Here is a 19,434-nt window from a genome sequence, read left to right on the forward strand (position 1 = left end):
TTATCTGTGAAGAATGTAAGCGCCGAGGCGCAGCAAGCTGACAGGAGTCGGGGCCTTTCAGTGCTTCTACCCGTTTGAGGTGAGAACACAGGAGGAGACCGGCTCCACACGTGGGCTATAGAACCTAACGAACATCTTGTGTCGCCTAGCCCACAGCTCTACAGATGTCTGACAGCGAGGCGCCACGTGCCAGCACCCAGGAGGATACAACACTTGTAGTAGAGTGTGCTCGCACCCTGAGCGGACAGGGCACACCTTGTGTTTGGTAAGCCAAGGTGATGGCATCCACTATCCAGTGGGCCATTCGCTGCTTGGAGACAGCCTTTCGCTTCTGCTGGCCTCTGTGACAGACAAAGAGCTGATCTAAAGTTGTGGCAAGGACTCAAATAGGACAATCTGAAGTGCTCAGAGCACCATCAAGATCCCAAGAGGGTATGGAGGGAGGTCGAGGAGGATTTAACCGTCTCGCCCCTCTAAGGAACCTGACGACCAGGTCTTGCTTCCCAACAGACTAACCTACATAGTCGTGACAGGCGGAAATAACAGCAACGTAACTAAGGGAGGAGGGCGACCGCCTACGCTCCAACCCCTGCTACAGGAAGGAAAGCACAGACGCGATCGAACACCTTTGGGGGTCTTCTCTGGGAAGAACACCAATCGACGAACAGGTTCCACTTCAAGGTATAGGCCTGTCTTGTAGATTGTGCTCTAGCCGAAGTGATGGGGCCAGCTGTGCGCAAGTGCATCCATGCAGAGTGTACCCTCGGTCAGTGAATAATACCACTAGCAGTGGGATGTTTCTGGGGAGGCAAACAGGTTGACCTGTGCCACCCCGAACTGAACCCTATCAACTGGACCACCTGGGGATGGAGTCGCCACTCTCCCGGGAGCGCAGGTCATGACAGCTTGTCGACCACACGGTTGCGCCCACCAGGGACATGAATGGCCTAAAGCAACCTCAGACACTTCTGACTCCAGAGGAGAAGATGGGGGCAGAGTTGCGACATGCGACAGGAGCATAGACCCCCTTGGCGGTTGATGTACGCAATGGACGCAGTGTTGTCCATTCGGGGCCAATACATCTTTGCCCCGTAACCGGACTTTGATGCGGCTCGGTGCACGATGTATTGCTATTGTATTGCACAACTCTCCAAGCCCCCTGAGGACCCAGAGATAGAGGAACTGCACTTTTATTTTAAAATGAAAATTTGGGTACCACTGGTTGTGACCAGCAGCAGAACAGAATTTAGCCTCAAACACATTCTCCACCCGACCCTCCTCCGGGGAAAAGCAGCCCCGCCCATCTCCAGGTCACCTGTCTCAGTGGTGATGTTTCACCAACCGATTAAACTGCACTAGAGACAGGTGGCGTCGTCTCCCTGCAGCGAACACAGTAAAGCAGACTGTGCTGAGGTTTTTTTTTATTTATTTTTTTTGCAGGGGTGACGCCCTTGCTGGGCTCAGTTCTCAACAGTGTCGCTGAAATGGCTACCATGTAAGATGGGAGCATCGTGAAGCGTACTTTGACGACCACTCACATCTCAGCAAGGCAAGCCAGGGGCATTTCTGGACCACAGAGGTGGACATCGTCTAGCCGAGGGCCTGTGCCGTGACCTGATCATGGTTAGTCAATATGCGCAGCTCAACCCCATGACTCAGAACTACCCTCATGCATCAAGAGTGCAGGGTGGAGGTGGTCTGCGTACAGCCACCCCACTGAGGACAGTAGTGAGGGAGGAAAAACTTATGTAGTTCTGACCCCTTTGGCATTCCATATCCAAAGTAGTTCCATACTGACAAGTTTTACATGCATATCTGGGATTGATCTCAGGAAACACGGCTGTTGACTCTGAATCTGATTCAGCTAAGCACACACCATTACAGTGGGCTCAGCATCATCTTCATTCCCAGAGCACAACAGCCCTCTCTCCGATGCAGCGATTGACATCTGATCCTCAGCTTGAGCCCTGAATGAAATGCTAGGTTCCCCCATAAGAAGGACCAGCAATTCCATCTAGAAGCTGCACAGCTTGCAGTGCGCTAGAGGGGGAGGAGCCCTAGGGGGTTGTTCGCCGAAGAAGCCCAACCCACCTCAGGTCACCCCAGCCATTACACCAAAGTAGACCTCTCCTGTTGGCCACCAGCTAGGGCGCTACAACCGGAAATAGGCCAGGGGACAGCGCACATAGAGAGGCGAGCGAGTGCTGGGTTGCCGTGACAACGCGTTGCAGCTTAGCCGCTCGACGGCACACGACACGCAAAGAAGCGAGAGGACTGTCCGGGTTTCCCCCGGCGGCAGCTCTCGCGGATCTCCGCGGTCTCCCAGAGTGTCGAGCAGACCCGCGGCTATGCTTTTTCAACATGAGCCGCGGCTGGCCAACAACACAGGGGACTCAAGCTTCCCAGAGATAGAAGAGTCACGACCGGCGTGCCGATGTGGTCATGTTCTCATTTGAAAACATGAACCACCCACGAACGCAGTCTCAGCATGCTGCCCAGACATGTGAAACAGTGCTCGTGGCCATCAGTGAGGACAGGGAACAACCACAGCCAGAAACACACAGGTAGATTGTCATCTTTAAAAAGACGCAAGCTCTATCTGTGTAGCTCTTTTAGGGAAAATGCTCTCTGGGGTGCTGAACATCACAGGGGATAGTCGCAGCGACACAGACAAGGAATGTGTGTAGCCTGTCATGCGCGCTCTCTTTCTCATCGATCTCTTAGCAGCCGTGAAAACAGCTTTTTAGCGCTCTAAACAGCGCACCGAACAAGCTGTGAGAACAGCCTTTTGCTTTTGCTCAATAAAACAAAATAGAACAAGAAAAGAGAATTGGACCCCGCTGCAATGCCGTCACTCCAACACCAAACGAGGAGAGATCCACCCGAATAGCTTGACTCGTTATGTTAACACACGCTTGTAGAGAGTGATTTCAGTACAATCCATTTACTACTCGGCTCCGAAGCAAAAGGCTAATTTGCTGCAAGCACCTGTGCCTCATTTATACCCACGCTGCGTGGCATGAGCAGCTGGTTCAATCATTGCATGCCAGTGTGCACTGGCTCGTTTAGTTACACTCGAAGTAGATTGGCTATCGCTAGTGAGATTCCTATTCGTCGGTACTCCGACGTGGCGTCGAGAGTGACCGACTGAATGGGAACTAGAGCAGATCTGGCAACCCGGATGCCGAAACACTACTGACTTTGCGATTGGTCGATAGGTGGAGGCCGGAGCTTCATGCCAAAACACAACATGTCAACATCAACATCAGTTGAGGGCTGCAACAACAACTTTTAAATGACAATATCCTGGCCGGACTACTGTTGTCAGTGATATATATATATATACACACAAATGTATAAAGGTACACACATTTTGAAAACTCAATTATCAATTATTTCCTTCTTTCCATATTTTATATTTATAAGTAGGTATATATTTTAAGTACTCAAATTACCATATCAATGTTCAGCCTGTTTTGAGACTCAGACTTGCCATTTTACTTTTAGTTATTTTATACTAATCTAAAAGTACTGTATTCATGAAGACTTGCTGTCATTCTTCTGACTGGGAATGTGCTGGCAGCTCCTTAATTTTTCATGTTTTTGTGCCTGATGGTCCTGCTTGCGTTTACTGTTTCGCAGCCATCGCAGATGGAAAAGCGGGTGATTTGGTGGTGCAGATAACTCAACTAGGTCGATTCTGATTCCTTTTTTCCTCGGGTCTCTGGGTGCCTCTGTCGCACTTTCGTGGACTGTGGTCCCGTTGTCTAGGAATACCTTCAGCTTTGCCTTATATCATAACATGGTCATATACTTAGAATTAAATTTGATTTATTTCAATAATTCCATTTAAAAAGTGAAACTTGTATATTATATTCATTCAATACACACAGACTGATATATTTAAAATGTTATTCAACATTTCTTTTAATTTTGATGATTATAACTGAAACTAAGGAAAACCCCATTCAATATCTCAGAAAATTTGAATATTGTGAAAAGGTTCAATATCGAAGACACCTGGTGCCACACTCTAATCAGCTAATTCACTCAAAAAATATGCAAAGGCCTTTAAATGATCTCTCAGTCTAGTTCTGTAGGCTACTCAATCATGGGGAAGACTGCTGACTTGACAGTTGTCCAAAAGATGACCATTGAGACCTTGCACAAGGAGGGCAAGACACAAAAGACCATTGCAAAAGAAACTGGCTGTTCACAGAGCTGTGTCCAAGCAGATTAATAGAGATGCGAAGGGAAGGAAAAGATGTGGTAGAAAAAAGTGTTCAAGCAATAGGGATAACCGCACCCTGAAGAGGAATGTAAAAACAAAACCCATTCAAAAATATGGGGGAGATTCACAAAGAGTGGACTGCAGCTGGAGTTCTTCAAGAACCACTACGCACAGAAATATGCAAGACGTGTATCAGCTGTCGCACTCTTTGTGTCAAGCCACTCTTGAACAACAGATAACGTCAGAAGCATCTCGCCTGGGCTAAAGACAAAAAGGACTGCTTAGTGGTCCAACGTTATGTTCTCTGATAAAAGTAAATTGGAGTCTGGAGGAATAGAGAAGAGGCACACAATCCACGTTGCCTGAGGTCCAGTGTAAAGTTTCCTCAGTCAGTGATGGTTTGGGGTGCCATGTCATCTGCTGGTGTTGGTCCACTGTGTTTTCTGAGGTCCAAGGTCAATGCAGCGTATACCAGGAAGTTTTAGAGCACTTCATGCTACCGACCAACGTTATGGGGATGCAGATTTCATTTTCCAACAGGACTTGGCACCTGCACACAGTGCCAGTTCAACCAGTACCTGGTTTAAGGACCATAGTATCTCTATTCTTAATTGGCCAGCAAACTCTCCTGACCTTAACCCCATAGAATATCTATGGGGTATTGTGAAGAGGAAGATGCAATATGCCAGACCCAACAATGCAGAAGAGCTGAGGGCAACTATCAGAGCAACCTGGGCTCTCATAACACCTGAGCAGTGCCACCGACTGATCGACTCCATGCCACGCCGCATTGCTGCAGTGATTCAGGCAAAAGGAGCCCCAAATAAGTATTGTGCGCTGTACATGCTCATACTTTTCATGCTCATACTTTTCAGTTGACCAATTTTTCTAAAAATCCTTTCTTTGTATCGGTCTTAAGTAATATTCTATTTTTTTAAAATACTGAATTTGGGATTTTCCTTAGTTGTCCGTTATAATCATCAAAATGAAAAGATATAAACATTTGAAATATATTAGTTTGTGTGTAATGAATGAATATAACATACAACTTTCACTTTTTCAATCGAATTAGTTAAATAAGTCAACTTTTTGATGATAATTCTAATTTAAATTATATGACCAGCACCTGTTTTTGAAAATTCTCCGCCCTTTGTAGCGCATCTCTTTCTTGTTCCACGCAGCTCATAGTAGCTCTTCCTTAATACTATATCCCAGGAAGATCACAGTTGATCTAGGCTGTGCTTTTTGAGTGGGTTTAGGCACAAGAGCTCTATGAGCTTGTTGTATTTGTCAGTGTTCTGTAGAGAGCTCAGTTCAGCCTTAATATATCGGCCAATGAATTATGTCACGTTTCTTCCCTCACATCCTTCAGGTATTCCATAAATGCGTTATTCTGCAGAGCTGCTGTCTAAGTCAGATAACTTAACTCGCAAGTTCTCTTGTATTTTCAGGGTTTTACTGACCACATCCCTTACATGTACATCCCACTCCTCCAAATCCGTGATCTTTTCCATCTCAACCACTCTTTCCAAAGTTGAGATTTCATCCCTTCTTTCAGCTTTCGATTGATTTAGTATTTGAACTCTTTCAAGTGGTTTCTGATCTTAATCATCGTCATTTTTCTGGACTTGTCGTTCACCTTCTTCTTCTTCTTCTTCTTCTTCTTCTTCTTCTTCTTCTTCTTCTTCACCTTTTCCGTCTTTTTCAGGTCAAATAATGAACTTTCCCTGTACTTTCTTGTGTTTGTCTCCCTCTGCCATCTTATTCATAAAGATTTTACCGTATTAGAACTATTTGAATTAAGGGAGGATATAATGGTTGAATGGGTTTTCTCACACTGCCATCAGCTTGACAGCTTCACAGAAAAAATCAGCTTCAATAGGAATTTAGCACAAGGTGAAAATATTTTCCAATGCATATTTAGCAAACAGTTTCAAGTTTCAAAGCCAGTTGCTTTGACCAACATTAAGTTGCTTGGTTTTTAAAGTGATCTTAAACTGTGAAATTTACATTGCTATTTAAAATAGACAATGGACTTTTTTGCAGACATTTGCCAAGGTCACTGGACCTTTACATAGGTTAAACATCCTTTGCATTCATAAAATGTAAAAAACAAACAAACAAACAAACAAAAACCAAAAATCTACTTTTATGTAGAAATACAGAAGGGAGGTGAATGAACACATAGCAAAGTGGAACGCGTTCCACGTAGCACAGTGGAACGTAGCAAAGTGCAAAGTGGAACACGGAAAAGTGACAAAGTGTGATCGTAGACAAAGTGACGTCAATGAAATCAGTCTTTCCCTTTGGGCTCTAAACTTCTCAGACTCATTACGTTTATCTTTAAAGACTTCATTTCATTCTTTACCAGAGGGGTTTCCCTCATCTCATGGATTAATATAATCACTTTAGCTCCCCTCATGCCCTTGGATACAATTCTTTGCATAATCTGTCTCACATTTCCTGGCTTACGCTCAAGTGGTCTCTCTCTCCTCTCATCTGATTGTCGATGTTGTGCTGTTTTCAGGTCAGCAGCCATACACTATGTGCTTCAGGCTGAAGTTCTACCCTCAGGAGCCAATCAAAATCAAGGAAGAGCTGACAAGGTAACAGTTCTCTGATCTAATGTTAAAATTGCATTGGAATGACATAAAAACAACCCTGGCCAGTCACAGTATAAACAGCTCAAGTCAAATGTATGAGATTGAGGATTCTCTGGAAGAGATTTGCATTTTAAAAATGCCTCCTAGGCAGATGGTTCCAGTTTAATTTGGAAAGAGAATGTTTACTTTGCAGCTGAAGCCAGAATGGCTAATCTGTGGCTTTTTTCATGTCAAAGTAACCAATGTGATCTCATTAGAGTGTATCTCACGAAACCTGTCAAGAACATGTATGTATGGGTCATATTTCCCTCTAAAATCAGAAAAAATTCGAAAATATATTTTTTATTTATTTTATTTGTTAGAATTGAGCACATCTGCCCCCAAATTCTCATTACTGTAATCAGTGATGAGGCAGAAAAAAATAAAATAATTAAAGAACATATAGCTGCAGCTGGATCATTTCCATAATGACCAACACATTCTACCAGTTAGTGTCTGGTTTAAGATGTGCTTTTATGGGGGGGTAAATAGTCACAAACACCAGTAAATTGACAAGGGCAAATCTTTGTAAATTACCTTGCATGATTCATTTAAATACTCTCCCATAAATTTTGTGTCAGAAAGGAGAACTCCTACAAATGTATATGCAATATTTCAGCGCTAATTTTTCACTGCATGTCAAGCTGTTAGTAAATCCGGCCTTACACAACACATCACAATAAGTGTATTTTAAATCATGACAAAAGATTATTAAACAGTTATTTAAAATGTAATTTAGATAGTTTATTATCAGCAAGTACAGTTTTTTAAATGTACTTTAAAGATTTAAAGCACGTTACACAAGCAAGTGCACATTAATACTTTTTATTCATTTTGTTCGCAATGAAGATAAAAGGTCTCTTTTAAAGGCATAAGAAATTTATTATAAGATTTGGCATTTTTAGCAACTTCATTTTTAATTCTTCAAAATATATTATGTCTGAATTAATGGCCTTGTTGTCCTTCCAGATCCCGTCACCCTCACTCTTGTCATGGGTTGCAGTAATCCAACAATAAAGATACGTGACGCAGAAAGATGAATAAAGACACTTTTTAATAAACTCCCAGAACATTAAACATTACACATCAAAAATAAAGTTAATGCAAGAGACGAAGATCAGATGGAACAGAGGGAACAGGGGGCTTAAATACACAGTGGAAGATAATTAATTGAACATAGAATATGTGAGCACATATGTGAACAGTCACGGAAAGTAGGGACACAAGTCGGTTCTGGGGCATTTTGAGTTGTTCACAGATTCTGAAAGTGTATTCTCCAAGCTTTCCAAAGATGTGTAACACATGGAAATCTGATAATATTTGGAGAAGTTGTAACCTTCTGAATGTAGGCCTTTAGAAAAGTTTAAACGAGAGAAAACAGCCTCTAAACTTTTGCAGTTCTCACCTGTTCTCACCTGCTGGGAGTGACAATAGGGCTCATTTACATCTCATTTAGATAAGCCATACCCCCTGTAAAGCTGCATGGTTGCTAGTAACGACAGACGCAACAGGAAAAATCGGACCGCATACTATTAATAATTAAGATGCTAACATTACCATCTAAAAGCCTATTATAGTAATGTTTTTTTTTGGCAAGTGATACGATGTTAACGATTACAATTAAAATGACAGTTAAGAACAATAGGTAGGTATGGGACGGTCTAAACATGAGATAACGTGTGTGTGTTCTTAGAATGAACACAAAACGACAAACTTTGGTGTTTATGGAAACACACTCCATTAGAAACAGAAAAGTATTCTTGCAAATCTTGTTGCCTCCAATGAAATAAGTCGTTCGGGCACACTTGATGAAGACTACTTGGTACTAGGCTAAACCAGTAGAGATAGAGGCGACTTGGGACTAGGCTGAACCAGTAGAGATGAAGACTACTTGGTACTAGGCTAAACCAGTAGAGAAGGAGACGATTTGGGACTAGGCTGAACCAGCAGAGATGAAGATGACTCGGGACTAGGCTAAACTAGCAGATATATAGACAATTTGGGACTCAGCTGAACCAGCAGAGATTGAGAAGATTTGGAACTGGGCTGAACCAGGAGAGATTGAGAAGACTTGGGACTGGGCTGAACCAGTAGAGATTGAGAAGACTTGGGACTGGGCTCAACCAGGAGAGATTGAGAAGGCTTGTGACTGGGCTGAACCAGCAGAGATTGAGAAGACTTGGGACTGGTTTGAACCAGCAGAGATTGAGAAGACTTGTGACTGGGCTGAACCAGCAGAGATTGAAAACACTTGGGACTGGTTTGAACCAGCAGAGATTGAGAAGATTTGGAACTAGGCTGAACCAGTAGAGATTGAAAACACTTGTGACTGGTTTGAACCAGCAGAGATTGAGAAGACTTGGAACTAGGCTGAACCAGTAGAGATTGAAAACACTTGGGACTAGGCTGAACCAGGAGAAATTGAGAAGACTTGTGACTGGGCTGAACCAGCAGAGATTGAGAAGACTTGGAACTAGGCTGAACCAGTAGAGATTGAAAACACTTGGGACTAGGCTGAACCAGGAGAGATTGAGAAGACTTGTGACTGGGCTGAACCAGCAGAGATTGAGAAGACTTGGGACTGGGTTGAACCAGCAGAGATTGGGACTGGGCTGAACCTGCAAAGATTGAGAAGACTTGGATCTGGGGTGAACCAGGAGAGATTGAGAAGATTTGTGACTGGGCTGAACCAGGAGAGATTGAGAAGTCTTGGGACTAGGCTAAACCAGGAGATATTGAGAAGACTTGGAACTAGGCTGAACACACAGCGATTGAGAAGACTTGGAACTAGGTTGAACAAGTAGAGATTGAGAAGATTTGGGACCGGGCTGAACTAGCAGAGATTGAAAACACTTGGGACTGGGTTGAACCAGCAGAGATTGAGAAGACTTGGGACTGGGTTGAACCAGCAGAGATTGAGAAGAATTGGGACTAGGTTGAACCAGCAGAGATTGAGAAGACTTGGAAATGAACGTGACCAGCGGAAAAAGTAGACCAGTAAATATTCCCTTGTCTGCTCATAAAATAATTCCTTAGTAACCCATCTTATTTAACGCACCTCAGTGATTGGAGTGTTGGCAGGGATCCAATCCATTCCAACAAACTCCACTAATATAACCTTGATGACAGGCACTGATGCCGGCTCCCACCCTTGGACAGACTCTGTATTTGCCTCAGGCTCTGGGACAAAAGTAGTCTCTGGCAATCACTCAGACTCTTTTCATGCCGGGCTCAGGCTTGGTGGGCTCTGACTGTTCCGCTGCAGTTCCAAAACCGCAGCCCAGAGTATGAAACTCAGAGATTGTGGTGACCACAAAGACATTCTCATCCATGAGTCACCATGGAAGTCACCAGCAGGTGGCGCTTTCACTATAACTGAATATTGCCATGTAGATGCCTTCAGATCATGGCACTTATCAAACATGAAGTTTGAGGCAGATTGGACAAGTTAAAATAACTTCCTGTTTCGTGGCATTAATGGTGTACATAAACACTTAGCCAAGTGTTGCATGATTTAACATGTTTCTGGGAGTGTCAGAAGTCATAGTTGGTGCTAGTTGGTGCTCCAGTATAATCGTTCCGTCGAAACTCATTAATTGAAAAACGTTCTGCGGTGCAAAAATAAGTTTGGTTAAAATTGTTATTTATTGTTTGCGTTAACACGTTAAAGTCCCGTAAATAATTAATCTTAATTAACGTGTTAAAGGGGGGGTGAAACACTCAGTTTCAGTCAGTGTCATATCAATCTTGAGTACCAATAGAGTAGCATTGCATCCTGCATATCTCCGAAAAGTTTTTATTTTTTTTATAATTATATAAGAAAGATGCGCTGTTCCGAGTCTTTCCGAAAAAAGCCGAGCGGGTGGGGGCGTATCGTGTGGGCGGAGCTAAATAATGAAGTGTGCGCGCCGCTGTTATTGTGTTGAGTAAAGCTGTGTCATCCCTAACAGCGGGAAAAAACTTTATTCAAAATAAAAAAATGGCTTTTAATCAGATACAGCCATACATCTATGATCCGGAATCAGACCCAGAGGCTGAAGTTGAACAGGAGCAGCAGCAAAAACGACTAGAGCAGGACGTCTCTATGTGGTACAACTTGTGTTATTTACATATTTATACTTGAATTATATCGTCGTATTTTTTCTCTTTGAAGGTGTACATGTGGGAAGTGCAGTTGTGCACGTGTGTGTGTGTGTGTGTGTTTACGCGTGGTTTGTGTAGACAATTGTAGTAAGCGGACTGGTTTTGCACGGCAGGCTAGTGTTTACATAGAAAGACACGGAATAGTAGCGCATTTGAATGAAGAAGCGTGCTTATTTAGTTCAACATATTTCCCCACTCTTTGTGTATTGTTGTTTGGAGTGCTTTTACAATACACAAACATAAAGTTACACATATAGTGGCCAGCTAAACAAATGTACACGCACTACACATCGCATGCTCCATTGATCAATTAACTATACGTGATCATGTTTGGGCTACTTGATGAGCATAGGCAAAAACACAGACATTTGAAGCAGTCTCACTCACCGCCTGTGGTTCTAACGTTGGGACCTTTATCGTTGGGACTGCTCCATCCTTCAGCATTAGGCGATCGGAAAATCCGGCGTCGAACTGGGCCTTGTTTATGAAACAGTCGGCACCGAAATGCAGTGAACAGACATAAACCTTTGCGCAACTCAGTTGCTGATCCGGAAAAGCAAATTCCATCCACTGTTGCCTTAACGCAGGTTTTTTTGGCAATCTGTACAGGACTGTCTTGGTCTGGCAACCAAAAACGCACTTTTTGGGTGACATTGTTAATTTCTTGAAGTCACATCACCTGTGCAGCGCAGCCTACGAGCCCCACTTTGATGGGCGTAGCCTGTTGCTTTCGCATTCTCCCTCTCTCTCTCACGCTCTTCCGGTAGAATTGCCCATACGGCCCATACAAGGAAATTCCGACCTATTAACGTCAAGTGGACCCATGATCGAAAAAAACTTGCCGAAACTTATGACTAACCGGAAATAGTATTTTTGACAAAGAAATACTCCCATCAAACGTCCACCTTAACTTTTGAAACTTTGTCTATGTTTAGTATGGGATTCCAAGTCTTTAACAGTGTAAAAAGATCAGTATGCATGAAACAGCATTTCACCCCCCCTTTAAAGTCCCAGCCCTAATATATATACTAATTGTATCTTATATATGGAACTTATTTTAAACACATTCACTACTACAGTTCAAATAAAATAAAAAATACATCAGACATGCATTCATTTGGCCAAAAGTGACGGTAAAGACTTTCACATTGTAAAAAATAATAATAAAATGAATAAAAGTATCATGGTTCCCTTTCAGTCGGTATACAATATAGTACCTTTTCTATAAATTCAATCAATTAATAATTTATATACTGACCACATGGAAAGGACAATACATTTTTTACATTTTAAATTATATACTCAAAAATGTACTTATTCATATGTAATTATTGACTCCATTCAAATTATTCCATCTTTGGGAGTATACTGTATACTGTCCCATTTCGTTCCCCATGTGTATCAACGACTGTTAGACCGGTACTGGGAACATCCCACAAGAGCGTCAGTTTTGGAGATGCTCTGACCCAGTCGTCTAAGCCATCACAATTTGGCTTTTGTCAAACTCGCTCAAATCCTTAAGTTTTTCCCATTTTTCCTGCTTCTAACACATCAACTTTGAGGACAAAATTTCAATTGCTGTCTTATACATCCCATCCACTAACAGGTGCTGTGATGAAGAGATAATCAGTGTTATTCACTTCACCAGTCATAATGTTATGCCTGAAACCACACTGCAAAAAGCCATTTATGTAACCATAAAACAGGAAATATAAAACAAAGAGGACAGATAATGTGAAAAAATTATAATTAAAACATCTGTTAATTTCACAATAATACGGTTAGTTTAAGTTCATATTATTGTGCATACTTAATTATCATATCAACATAATTACAAAGAACAGAGAATAACTTTTTAATTAGGCAAGAACTTTTCTGTCTTTTAACTAGATTTTTAAAAGATTTTTCTTTTCATCATTTTGGACATCCTTATTTTTCCATAAATGAATATGAAGCATATTTGCTCCTCAATTTTATGTTAATAGGATTTTTTTCCTCAAAAGGAAGCAAAAATATTCTGAATAGACTGTCGGTGTCAATGTGTGTCTTATTCCTCTCATCCGAGAGCGACATTCCAAACACAAGCTTTGATTCCATCTCGCTAATTCTCTGAAACACACACACGCACACACACACATACGTACATGCTCAGACATCTGCAAACACACACTCACAGATTGTTAGTGTGACTAAATCATTAGTGCTGCTCTCACAACATGGTGCTCGGTGAATGTAGACCATCTGAACTGTCAAGATAAATGTATGTCTTTCTTGATCTTCCACGCTTTATCTGTGCGCTGGAAAACGAGAACGTTCTCCTGTGGCCAGACAGAAGCTTTAGAGAGTGTGCGAGGCGTATGTGTGTGAGAGTGTATTGGGGAGCCCAGGTTGTCAGAGTTTAAATGGTTACATCCTGTGAAAGAAAAAGCAAGAGTTTGAGATGGACAAAAGATGCATTAATGTGCCCAGTCATGCTATTTTCTGCTCCGTACCAGAGTTTTTCCTGTTAAAGCTGTGAGACAGAGAACAACTATATTTTATTTCAACTACTCTCTCTCTCTCTCTCTCTCTCTCTCTCTCTCTCTCTCTCTCTCTCTCTCTCTCTCTCTCTCTCTCTCTCTCTCTCTCTAATATTTAATATAAATAATGGATTTGAGTGCAGTGGGTTACAAAGAGCGAGAATGGAGAAAACGGAAACATGCAAGTACACAAAAGCAGATACAAATGTTTGGCATATGCATTGCAGTTCCGACTTACAAACGTAAGAAATCACCAATAAATCAAAATAGACTGTCAGTGCACGTAATTCCAGTAAAAAAATACGTTTTTATAATCTTTTATCAAATATGAAATAACTTGCTCCATGTCTGAAATGACTTCTAATATCAAGTCTCTCTATCGGCCTAATATTTTTTCCCTTGAATATCATGTTTCATTTGGAAATTATACTTAATTGTATTAAATGCACAGTAGAATTTCAAATTTCCTTAAAAGTATGTTTTAATGTAATGCAATTTTGATTAAAAAATGTCACTTGTAATGTCAAATTAAAAGTTTTATTTACTTTTTTTTATCATTGTTTTAATAATCTTTCTTCATGCTTTAAAGAAGAAAACACTTATTTGGATGTGTTGACACATACTACATGTAAAATATTTGATTCTAATTTTAAATCTAGTTTGTTATTCAATATATAATTTAAAGTTAACATATTTTAAATATACTAAATTGGAATATTTTACAGTTTGCCATGAATGCTAGTCAGCACATTCACACTTTAACTATAATTTTTTTTTATATATATTTTTTTTTATATAGAAGTAATTATTGAATTACATATGAAGATGTACTTTGGTCCTATTTAAGTGGGTCAAAAAGCACTACTAATTAGATTGAATAAAAGTCTAAATTATAATACAATTCAATTTAATTGCAATTCAGTTGTAATGAAGTATCCAAAAGCTTTGTATTCAGTTTGCATTTAAATACTGTAAATTATTTTAATGTGTATTACTTCTGTTAGGATGTACCAGCAGACCAAGGTGTAAAATAGGTGACTGGGGACAAAAGTGCACGGTCCAGTAGTTTTATTCACCAAGGTGAAAGGAGAAAAAATATTACAGTACCAATAGTGAAAAATACAGGAAAAATAATCTAAAAATATATTACAAAAGAAAATAAACTTGCAATATACGAATGTAAGTTGGCTATGCCAATGTATAGGCCCAAAAATACACCCGTGTTTCAATCTCTCCACACTATCCTCAGTTTCCCTAAAATGGCTGTCTCTTTTATAGGCTTTGGCTCCTCCTATTTCTGGAGCATACCATTTTAGGGGAAAACCTATAGGTTACAAACAGATGACAAGACATAAACAAAAAAACCTGCACAACATTTCAACTCTACAACATATATTATTTACATCTACTAACATGTACAGAGCTCAAAACAATAAAGACAAAACATATAAGAAAACACTTACATCCCAGGTTCTCTCCCTCCCCCATGAGGTCAGAACTAGATGAAGTAACCTTTGATGAGCAAACGCTAGCTTAAAAATGGCTACTTTCCATGTGTACTGGTTTGACAAGTGAAAGGTGCACCCGAAGGTATGTGTTGCAGTTTGAAATGTTTTGAAGTTAAACTGATACTGAATGAAATTAAATAAACTCTTATGTTGTAAAGTATGTTGTTCTTTTTTTGTGTGTGTGTGTAATGATATTATAATAGCATGCATCACTGAACATTAAACATTTCAACAAATTTCAGCATTAAAAAAACAAAACAAGGAAAGTGATAACTCGGGACGAATAAGGGATATTACAACACCAACATCAGCTTAAAAACACACAACATAAGATTGTATATTTAGCCGGCATTTAGTTTGTGTGCATGTGTAATGGTGGAAACAGTTCGGTGTATGCACATACCATGTTCAGTCCCTTCATTATAAAAGTCTGGGGTCACAGTCAGTCATGTGACAATTTCCATAACAAGTACTCTTTCTATGTCTGCTAAAGTGCACCTCTTTTTCCAAAGGGAAGTGAAATAGGTTGTAAATTCCATTTGCACTTGTCTTCTCTTTATGCATCAACTTGGAAGAAAATTATAAATAATGTAGAGCCATTGCGCATTTTCAAGTTTGAACATAATTTAAAATAATAATATCAAGCTCCTATTGTACATACCTAGAACACAACCAAATGCACTTTTTTGATACTTTATTAAAAATTAAGAAGAGATTCTCATAGGGATTATTTTATATTTATGTTATAACTTATAAGTACATGTCAGCATTTCATCTTAAATATATTTGTCAGTTCAGACTTACCTCATGTCTCTACACTTATTTTAGGCCTTACAAAAGTTACATTTCTTAATGGAGACAGTAGTGTCGAGTGCTCAGTTCCTAGTGTACTAAAGCAGGGCTAGTTTGCCAGTGAGATATGTCAGGTAGACATTTCTGCTCTGAAAACCAGGAGATGATGCCAGAACGGAAGGCTATCAACATTTTCCTTTTATTCAATAGCAGCCGATTGTTATACTAGAAGGTCATTCTATACAGCTGTCAAACTTTGACACATAGCATCCTGTTCAGTAAACTGCTGATTTACACATTTCAGTAAGATTTTGGGGTGCTGATTTGTTTTGTTTGTGCTTTTTGGTCTATATGACAGATCTCTATGTCCCTCACATGGGTAGCTCTTTAAGTGACTCCATGTTTGGTCCCTGAACAGGATGTGGAGGTTCCAGGTGATCTACCACAGGCTGTGGTAGACACCATCACTTCCGCTAGAGCGCCCTCTACGAGGCACCTCTATGCGTTGAAGTGGAACCTGTTCGTCGATTGGTGCTCTTCTCATCGAGAAGACCCCCAAAGATGTTTGGTCAGGGCCGTGCTTTCCTTTTTGCAAGATGGGTTGGAGAGAAGGCTGTCTCCCTCCACCCTCAAGGTGTATGTGGCTGCAATCGCTGCCAATCACGAGCTAATAGAATGTAAGTCCTTGGGGAAGCACGATCTGATCGACATGTTCCTGAGGGGTGCGAGGAGATTAAATTCACCTCACCCCCCCTCTATACCTTCTTGGGACCTGTCTCTGGTGCTGAGTGCACTGCAGTGACCTCCCTTTGAGCCTTTGCAGTCAGTGGAGTTAAAAATCCTGTCTCTAAAGACAGTACTCCTGACTGCATTGGCCTCTATCAAGAGGGTAGGGGACCTGCAGGCATTTTCGGTCGATGAATCATGCCTGGAATTCAGGCCAAACAACTCACGTAATCCTGAGACCCCGGCCTGGATACGTGCCCAAGGTTCCCACCACTCCCTTCCGGGACCAGGTGGTGAGCCTGCAAGTGCTGCCTTCGGAGAAGGCAGACCTAGCCCTGGCTTTTCTCTGTCCCATCCGAGCCCTTCGGACTTATGTGGACAGAACGCAAAGTTTTAGGACCTCAGAGCAGCTCTTCGTCTGTTACGGAGGCCAGCAGAAGGGAAAGGCTGTCTCCAAGCAGAGGATGGCCCACTGGATAGTGGATGCCATCGTCTTGGCATATGAATCCCAAGACATGCCCTGCCTGCTCGGCATTAGAGCCCTCTCCATCAGGGGTGTATCCTCGTCCTGGGCACTGGCTCGTGGCGCCTCGCTGACAGATATTTGTAGGGCTGCGGACTGGGCGACACCCAACACTTTCGCTAGATTCTATAGCCTATGTGTAGAGCCACTATCTTCCCGTGTACTCACTTCCCATAGTCGGTAGCACTGGAGTGCCCGTTCTAGTGTCGGCTTGCTGCGCCACTCCCTTCCTCATGGAACGGATGAGTGCGCTTATATGCTCCAGTCGAGTTCCCTGGAATGGCAAACTCTGTCAAGTCCTCCGCAACCCACGGCAGTCAGACGTTGCGGAGCGTCTGACGCCAGGTCTAACACTCGTATGCATTGGTGGAGTTAGAGTTGTGTTAGGCTGGGTTCCATATGTTGTGACCCCCACGGCGGTCCCATATGTGTATTCTCCACAGTACGGCTCCCTACGGTGAGCCTGTGTCTTTCCCTCGGCTACTTTGCCGTCTCAGTGCGGTGACTGTCCCCCGCCCAAGAGGGCCGGGGCCACCCCTGGGACTTCCTTATGTTGTACTGCCCACAGCCAGTCCATACGTGTAATTTCCACATGGCATCCCCCTTCGGGGTAGTGTGGCTTCCGCAGCGCCCCCCTGGGCACGCGGAATGGGTCTTGTGGGACGGCAGTGTGACTCTCCCTGCAGGAATTTCCCCGCCCGTACAGACAGGGTCCGAGGGACTCCGCCAGGGCACTGGAAGTGGTAGTAACTGTGGCGTTTTCCATAGGGATCCCAATTTGTCAGTCCGACATACACCGTAGTGACCGACTGAAAGGGTACGTCTCGGTTACGTCTCGGTTACGTCTCGGTTACGTATGGTAACCCTCGTTCCCTGAAGGAGGGAACGGAGATGTACGTCCCGTCGCCACAGTTGCTGTACCATCACTGCAGGCTGAGCCACTAGTTCGGCTCCTCAGTGAAAAACAACAGTGTGTGGCGATCGCTTAAGCTTTATACCCGCACAGCGGGGCGCGATATGCAAAGCACGCACGCCAATGTTCATTGGCCCGTTTTCTAGATCTCGAAGCTGATTTTCTATATCTCGAAGCTGCTCCCAGAAGTGATCCCAATTCGTCGGTCCGACGTACGTCTCCGTTCCCTCCTTCAGGAAACGAGGGTTACCATACGTAACCGAGACGTTTTATGTTTTATTATGTGTGCGTGCGTGGCAGCCGTCCGTTAGGGGCTGCCTGCGTTACTTTCAGTTTGTTTATTTTGGATTTATGTTTGTTGAACATTTGCCAGTTCCCGCCTCCTTCACATATCAACATACCTTGTTACAAATAATTATCAATCATTACAATTTCAAGAGTGAATACTGGATGTACACTACCAGTCAAAAGTTTGAGAGCAGTATGATTTTTTAAATGTTTTTAAAGAAGTCTCTTCTGCTCACCAAGGCTGGATGTATGTTATTAAAACACAAAAAAGCTGTAATATTATTTAAATAAATGTTTTATATTTGAATATATTTTAAAATGTAATTTATTCCTGTGATGCAAAGCTGAATTTTGAGCATCATTACTGCATGATTTAAAAGTAAGTAAATTAGTGCTCTTTTAGAAAGTTTGCTAAAGTGAAGAAAAGTCTTTTTCACAAGGGTTGTAGTAATGCATTCATAAAAGAGATATAATCCATGTTGGATGTTTCAGGTAGAAATAACACTAACACTATTTTGAAATATCTCCCCTCTTGTTGTTTCTCTGTGCCAGGTACCTTCTGTACTTACAGCTGAAGAGAGACGTGTACCACGGGAGGCTTTTATGCCCTTTCCTTGATGCTGCGTATCTTGGAGCCTGTATAGTGCAGGGTATAGTGCACAACCTCTCCTTCATACAACCTTCTCACCACGTCTCTTCTTTTTACAACCAGACACACTTTTCATTACATTTTATTATCTAACCAATGTTTGAGTATTATTTGAATTATAGCACCAGTAGCAAGGTGTTCCTGAGAAAGTTTCTTCTGGAAAGCTTTTTAACTTAATATTTCAAACCTCATTCCATATTTCTTTTCTCAAAGTGAACAGCAAAAAGAGTTTCTTACGGATATGAACCGCATTGAGGAACAGATGAGAGTCTCTTGTTGTAGATACACAGGAGCTTTTTCATGTGGCCATTTGATGAGTTTTAAGGGCTGTTTGTCTTGTTCTAGCTGAACTTGGGGACTATGATCCTGAGGAACATCCTGCTGACTACATCAGCAACTTCAGGCTATTCCCCAAACAGTCCCTCAAACTAGAACGCAAGATCATGGACATCCACCAGAATGAGCTGAGGTGTGAGAACCCCCCATCCCACAAATTTAAG

General features: G+C 42.0%; 1 protein-coding gene across 3 annotated transcripts in view; it reads left to right on the forward strand.

The window, feature by feature from the left end:
• Positions 1–19,434, forward strand: part of frmd3 (FERM domain containing 3) — a 92,467-nt gene that overhangs the window by 33,568 nt on the left and 39,465 nt on the right. For all 3 annotated transcript variants that reach the window (XR_010897492.1, XM_067413070.1, XM_067413071.1), the window contains exons 4-6: positions 6,759–6,837; positions 18,838–18,935; positions 19,280–19,403. Coding sequence is in view for 2 of the 3 variants with exons in the window: in XM_067413070.1 (XP_067269171.1) it covers positions 6,759–6,837; positions 18,838–18,935; positions 19,280–19,403 (301 nt within the window). In the remaining variant the exon portion in view is untranslated. The remainder of the gene's footprint in view (positions 1–6,758; positions 6,838–18,837; positions 18,936–19,279; positions 19,404–19,434) is intronic.

This window comes from Pseudorasbora parva, chromosome 13, assembly GCF_024679245.1.
Source record: "Pseudorasbora parva isolate DD20220531a chromosome 13, ASM2467924v1, whole genome shotgun sequence".
Lineage (NCBI taxonomy): Eukaryota > Metazoa > Chordata > Actinopteri > Cypriniformes > Gobionidae > Pseudorasbora > Pseudorasbora parva.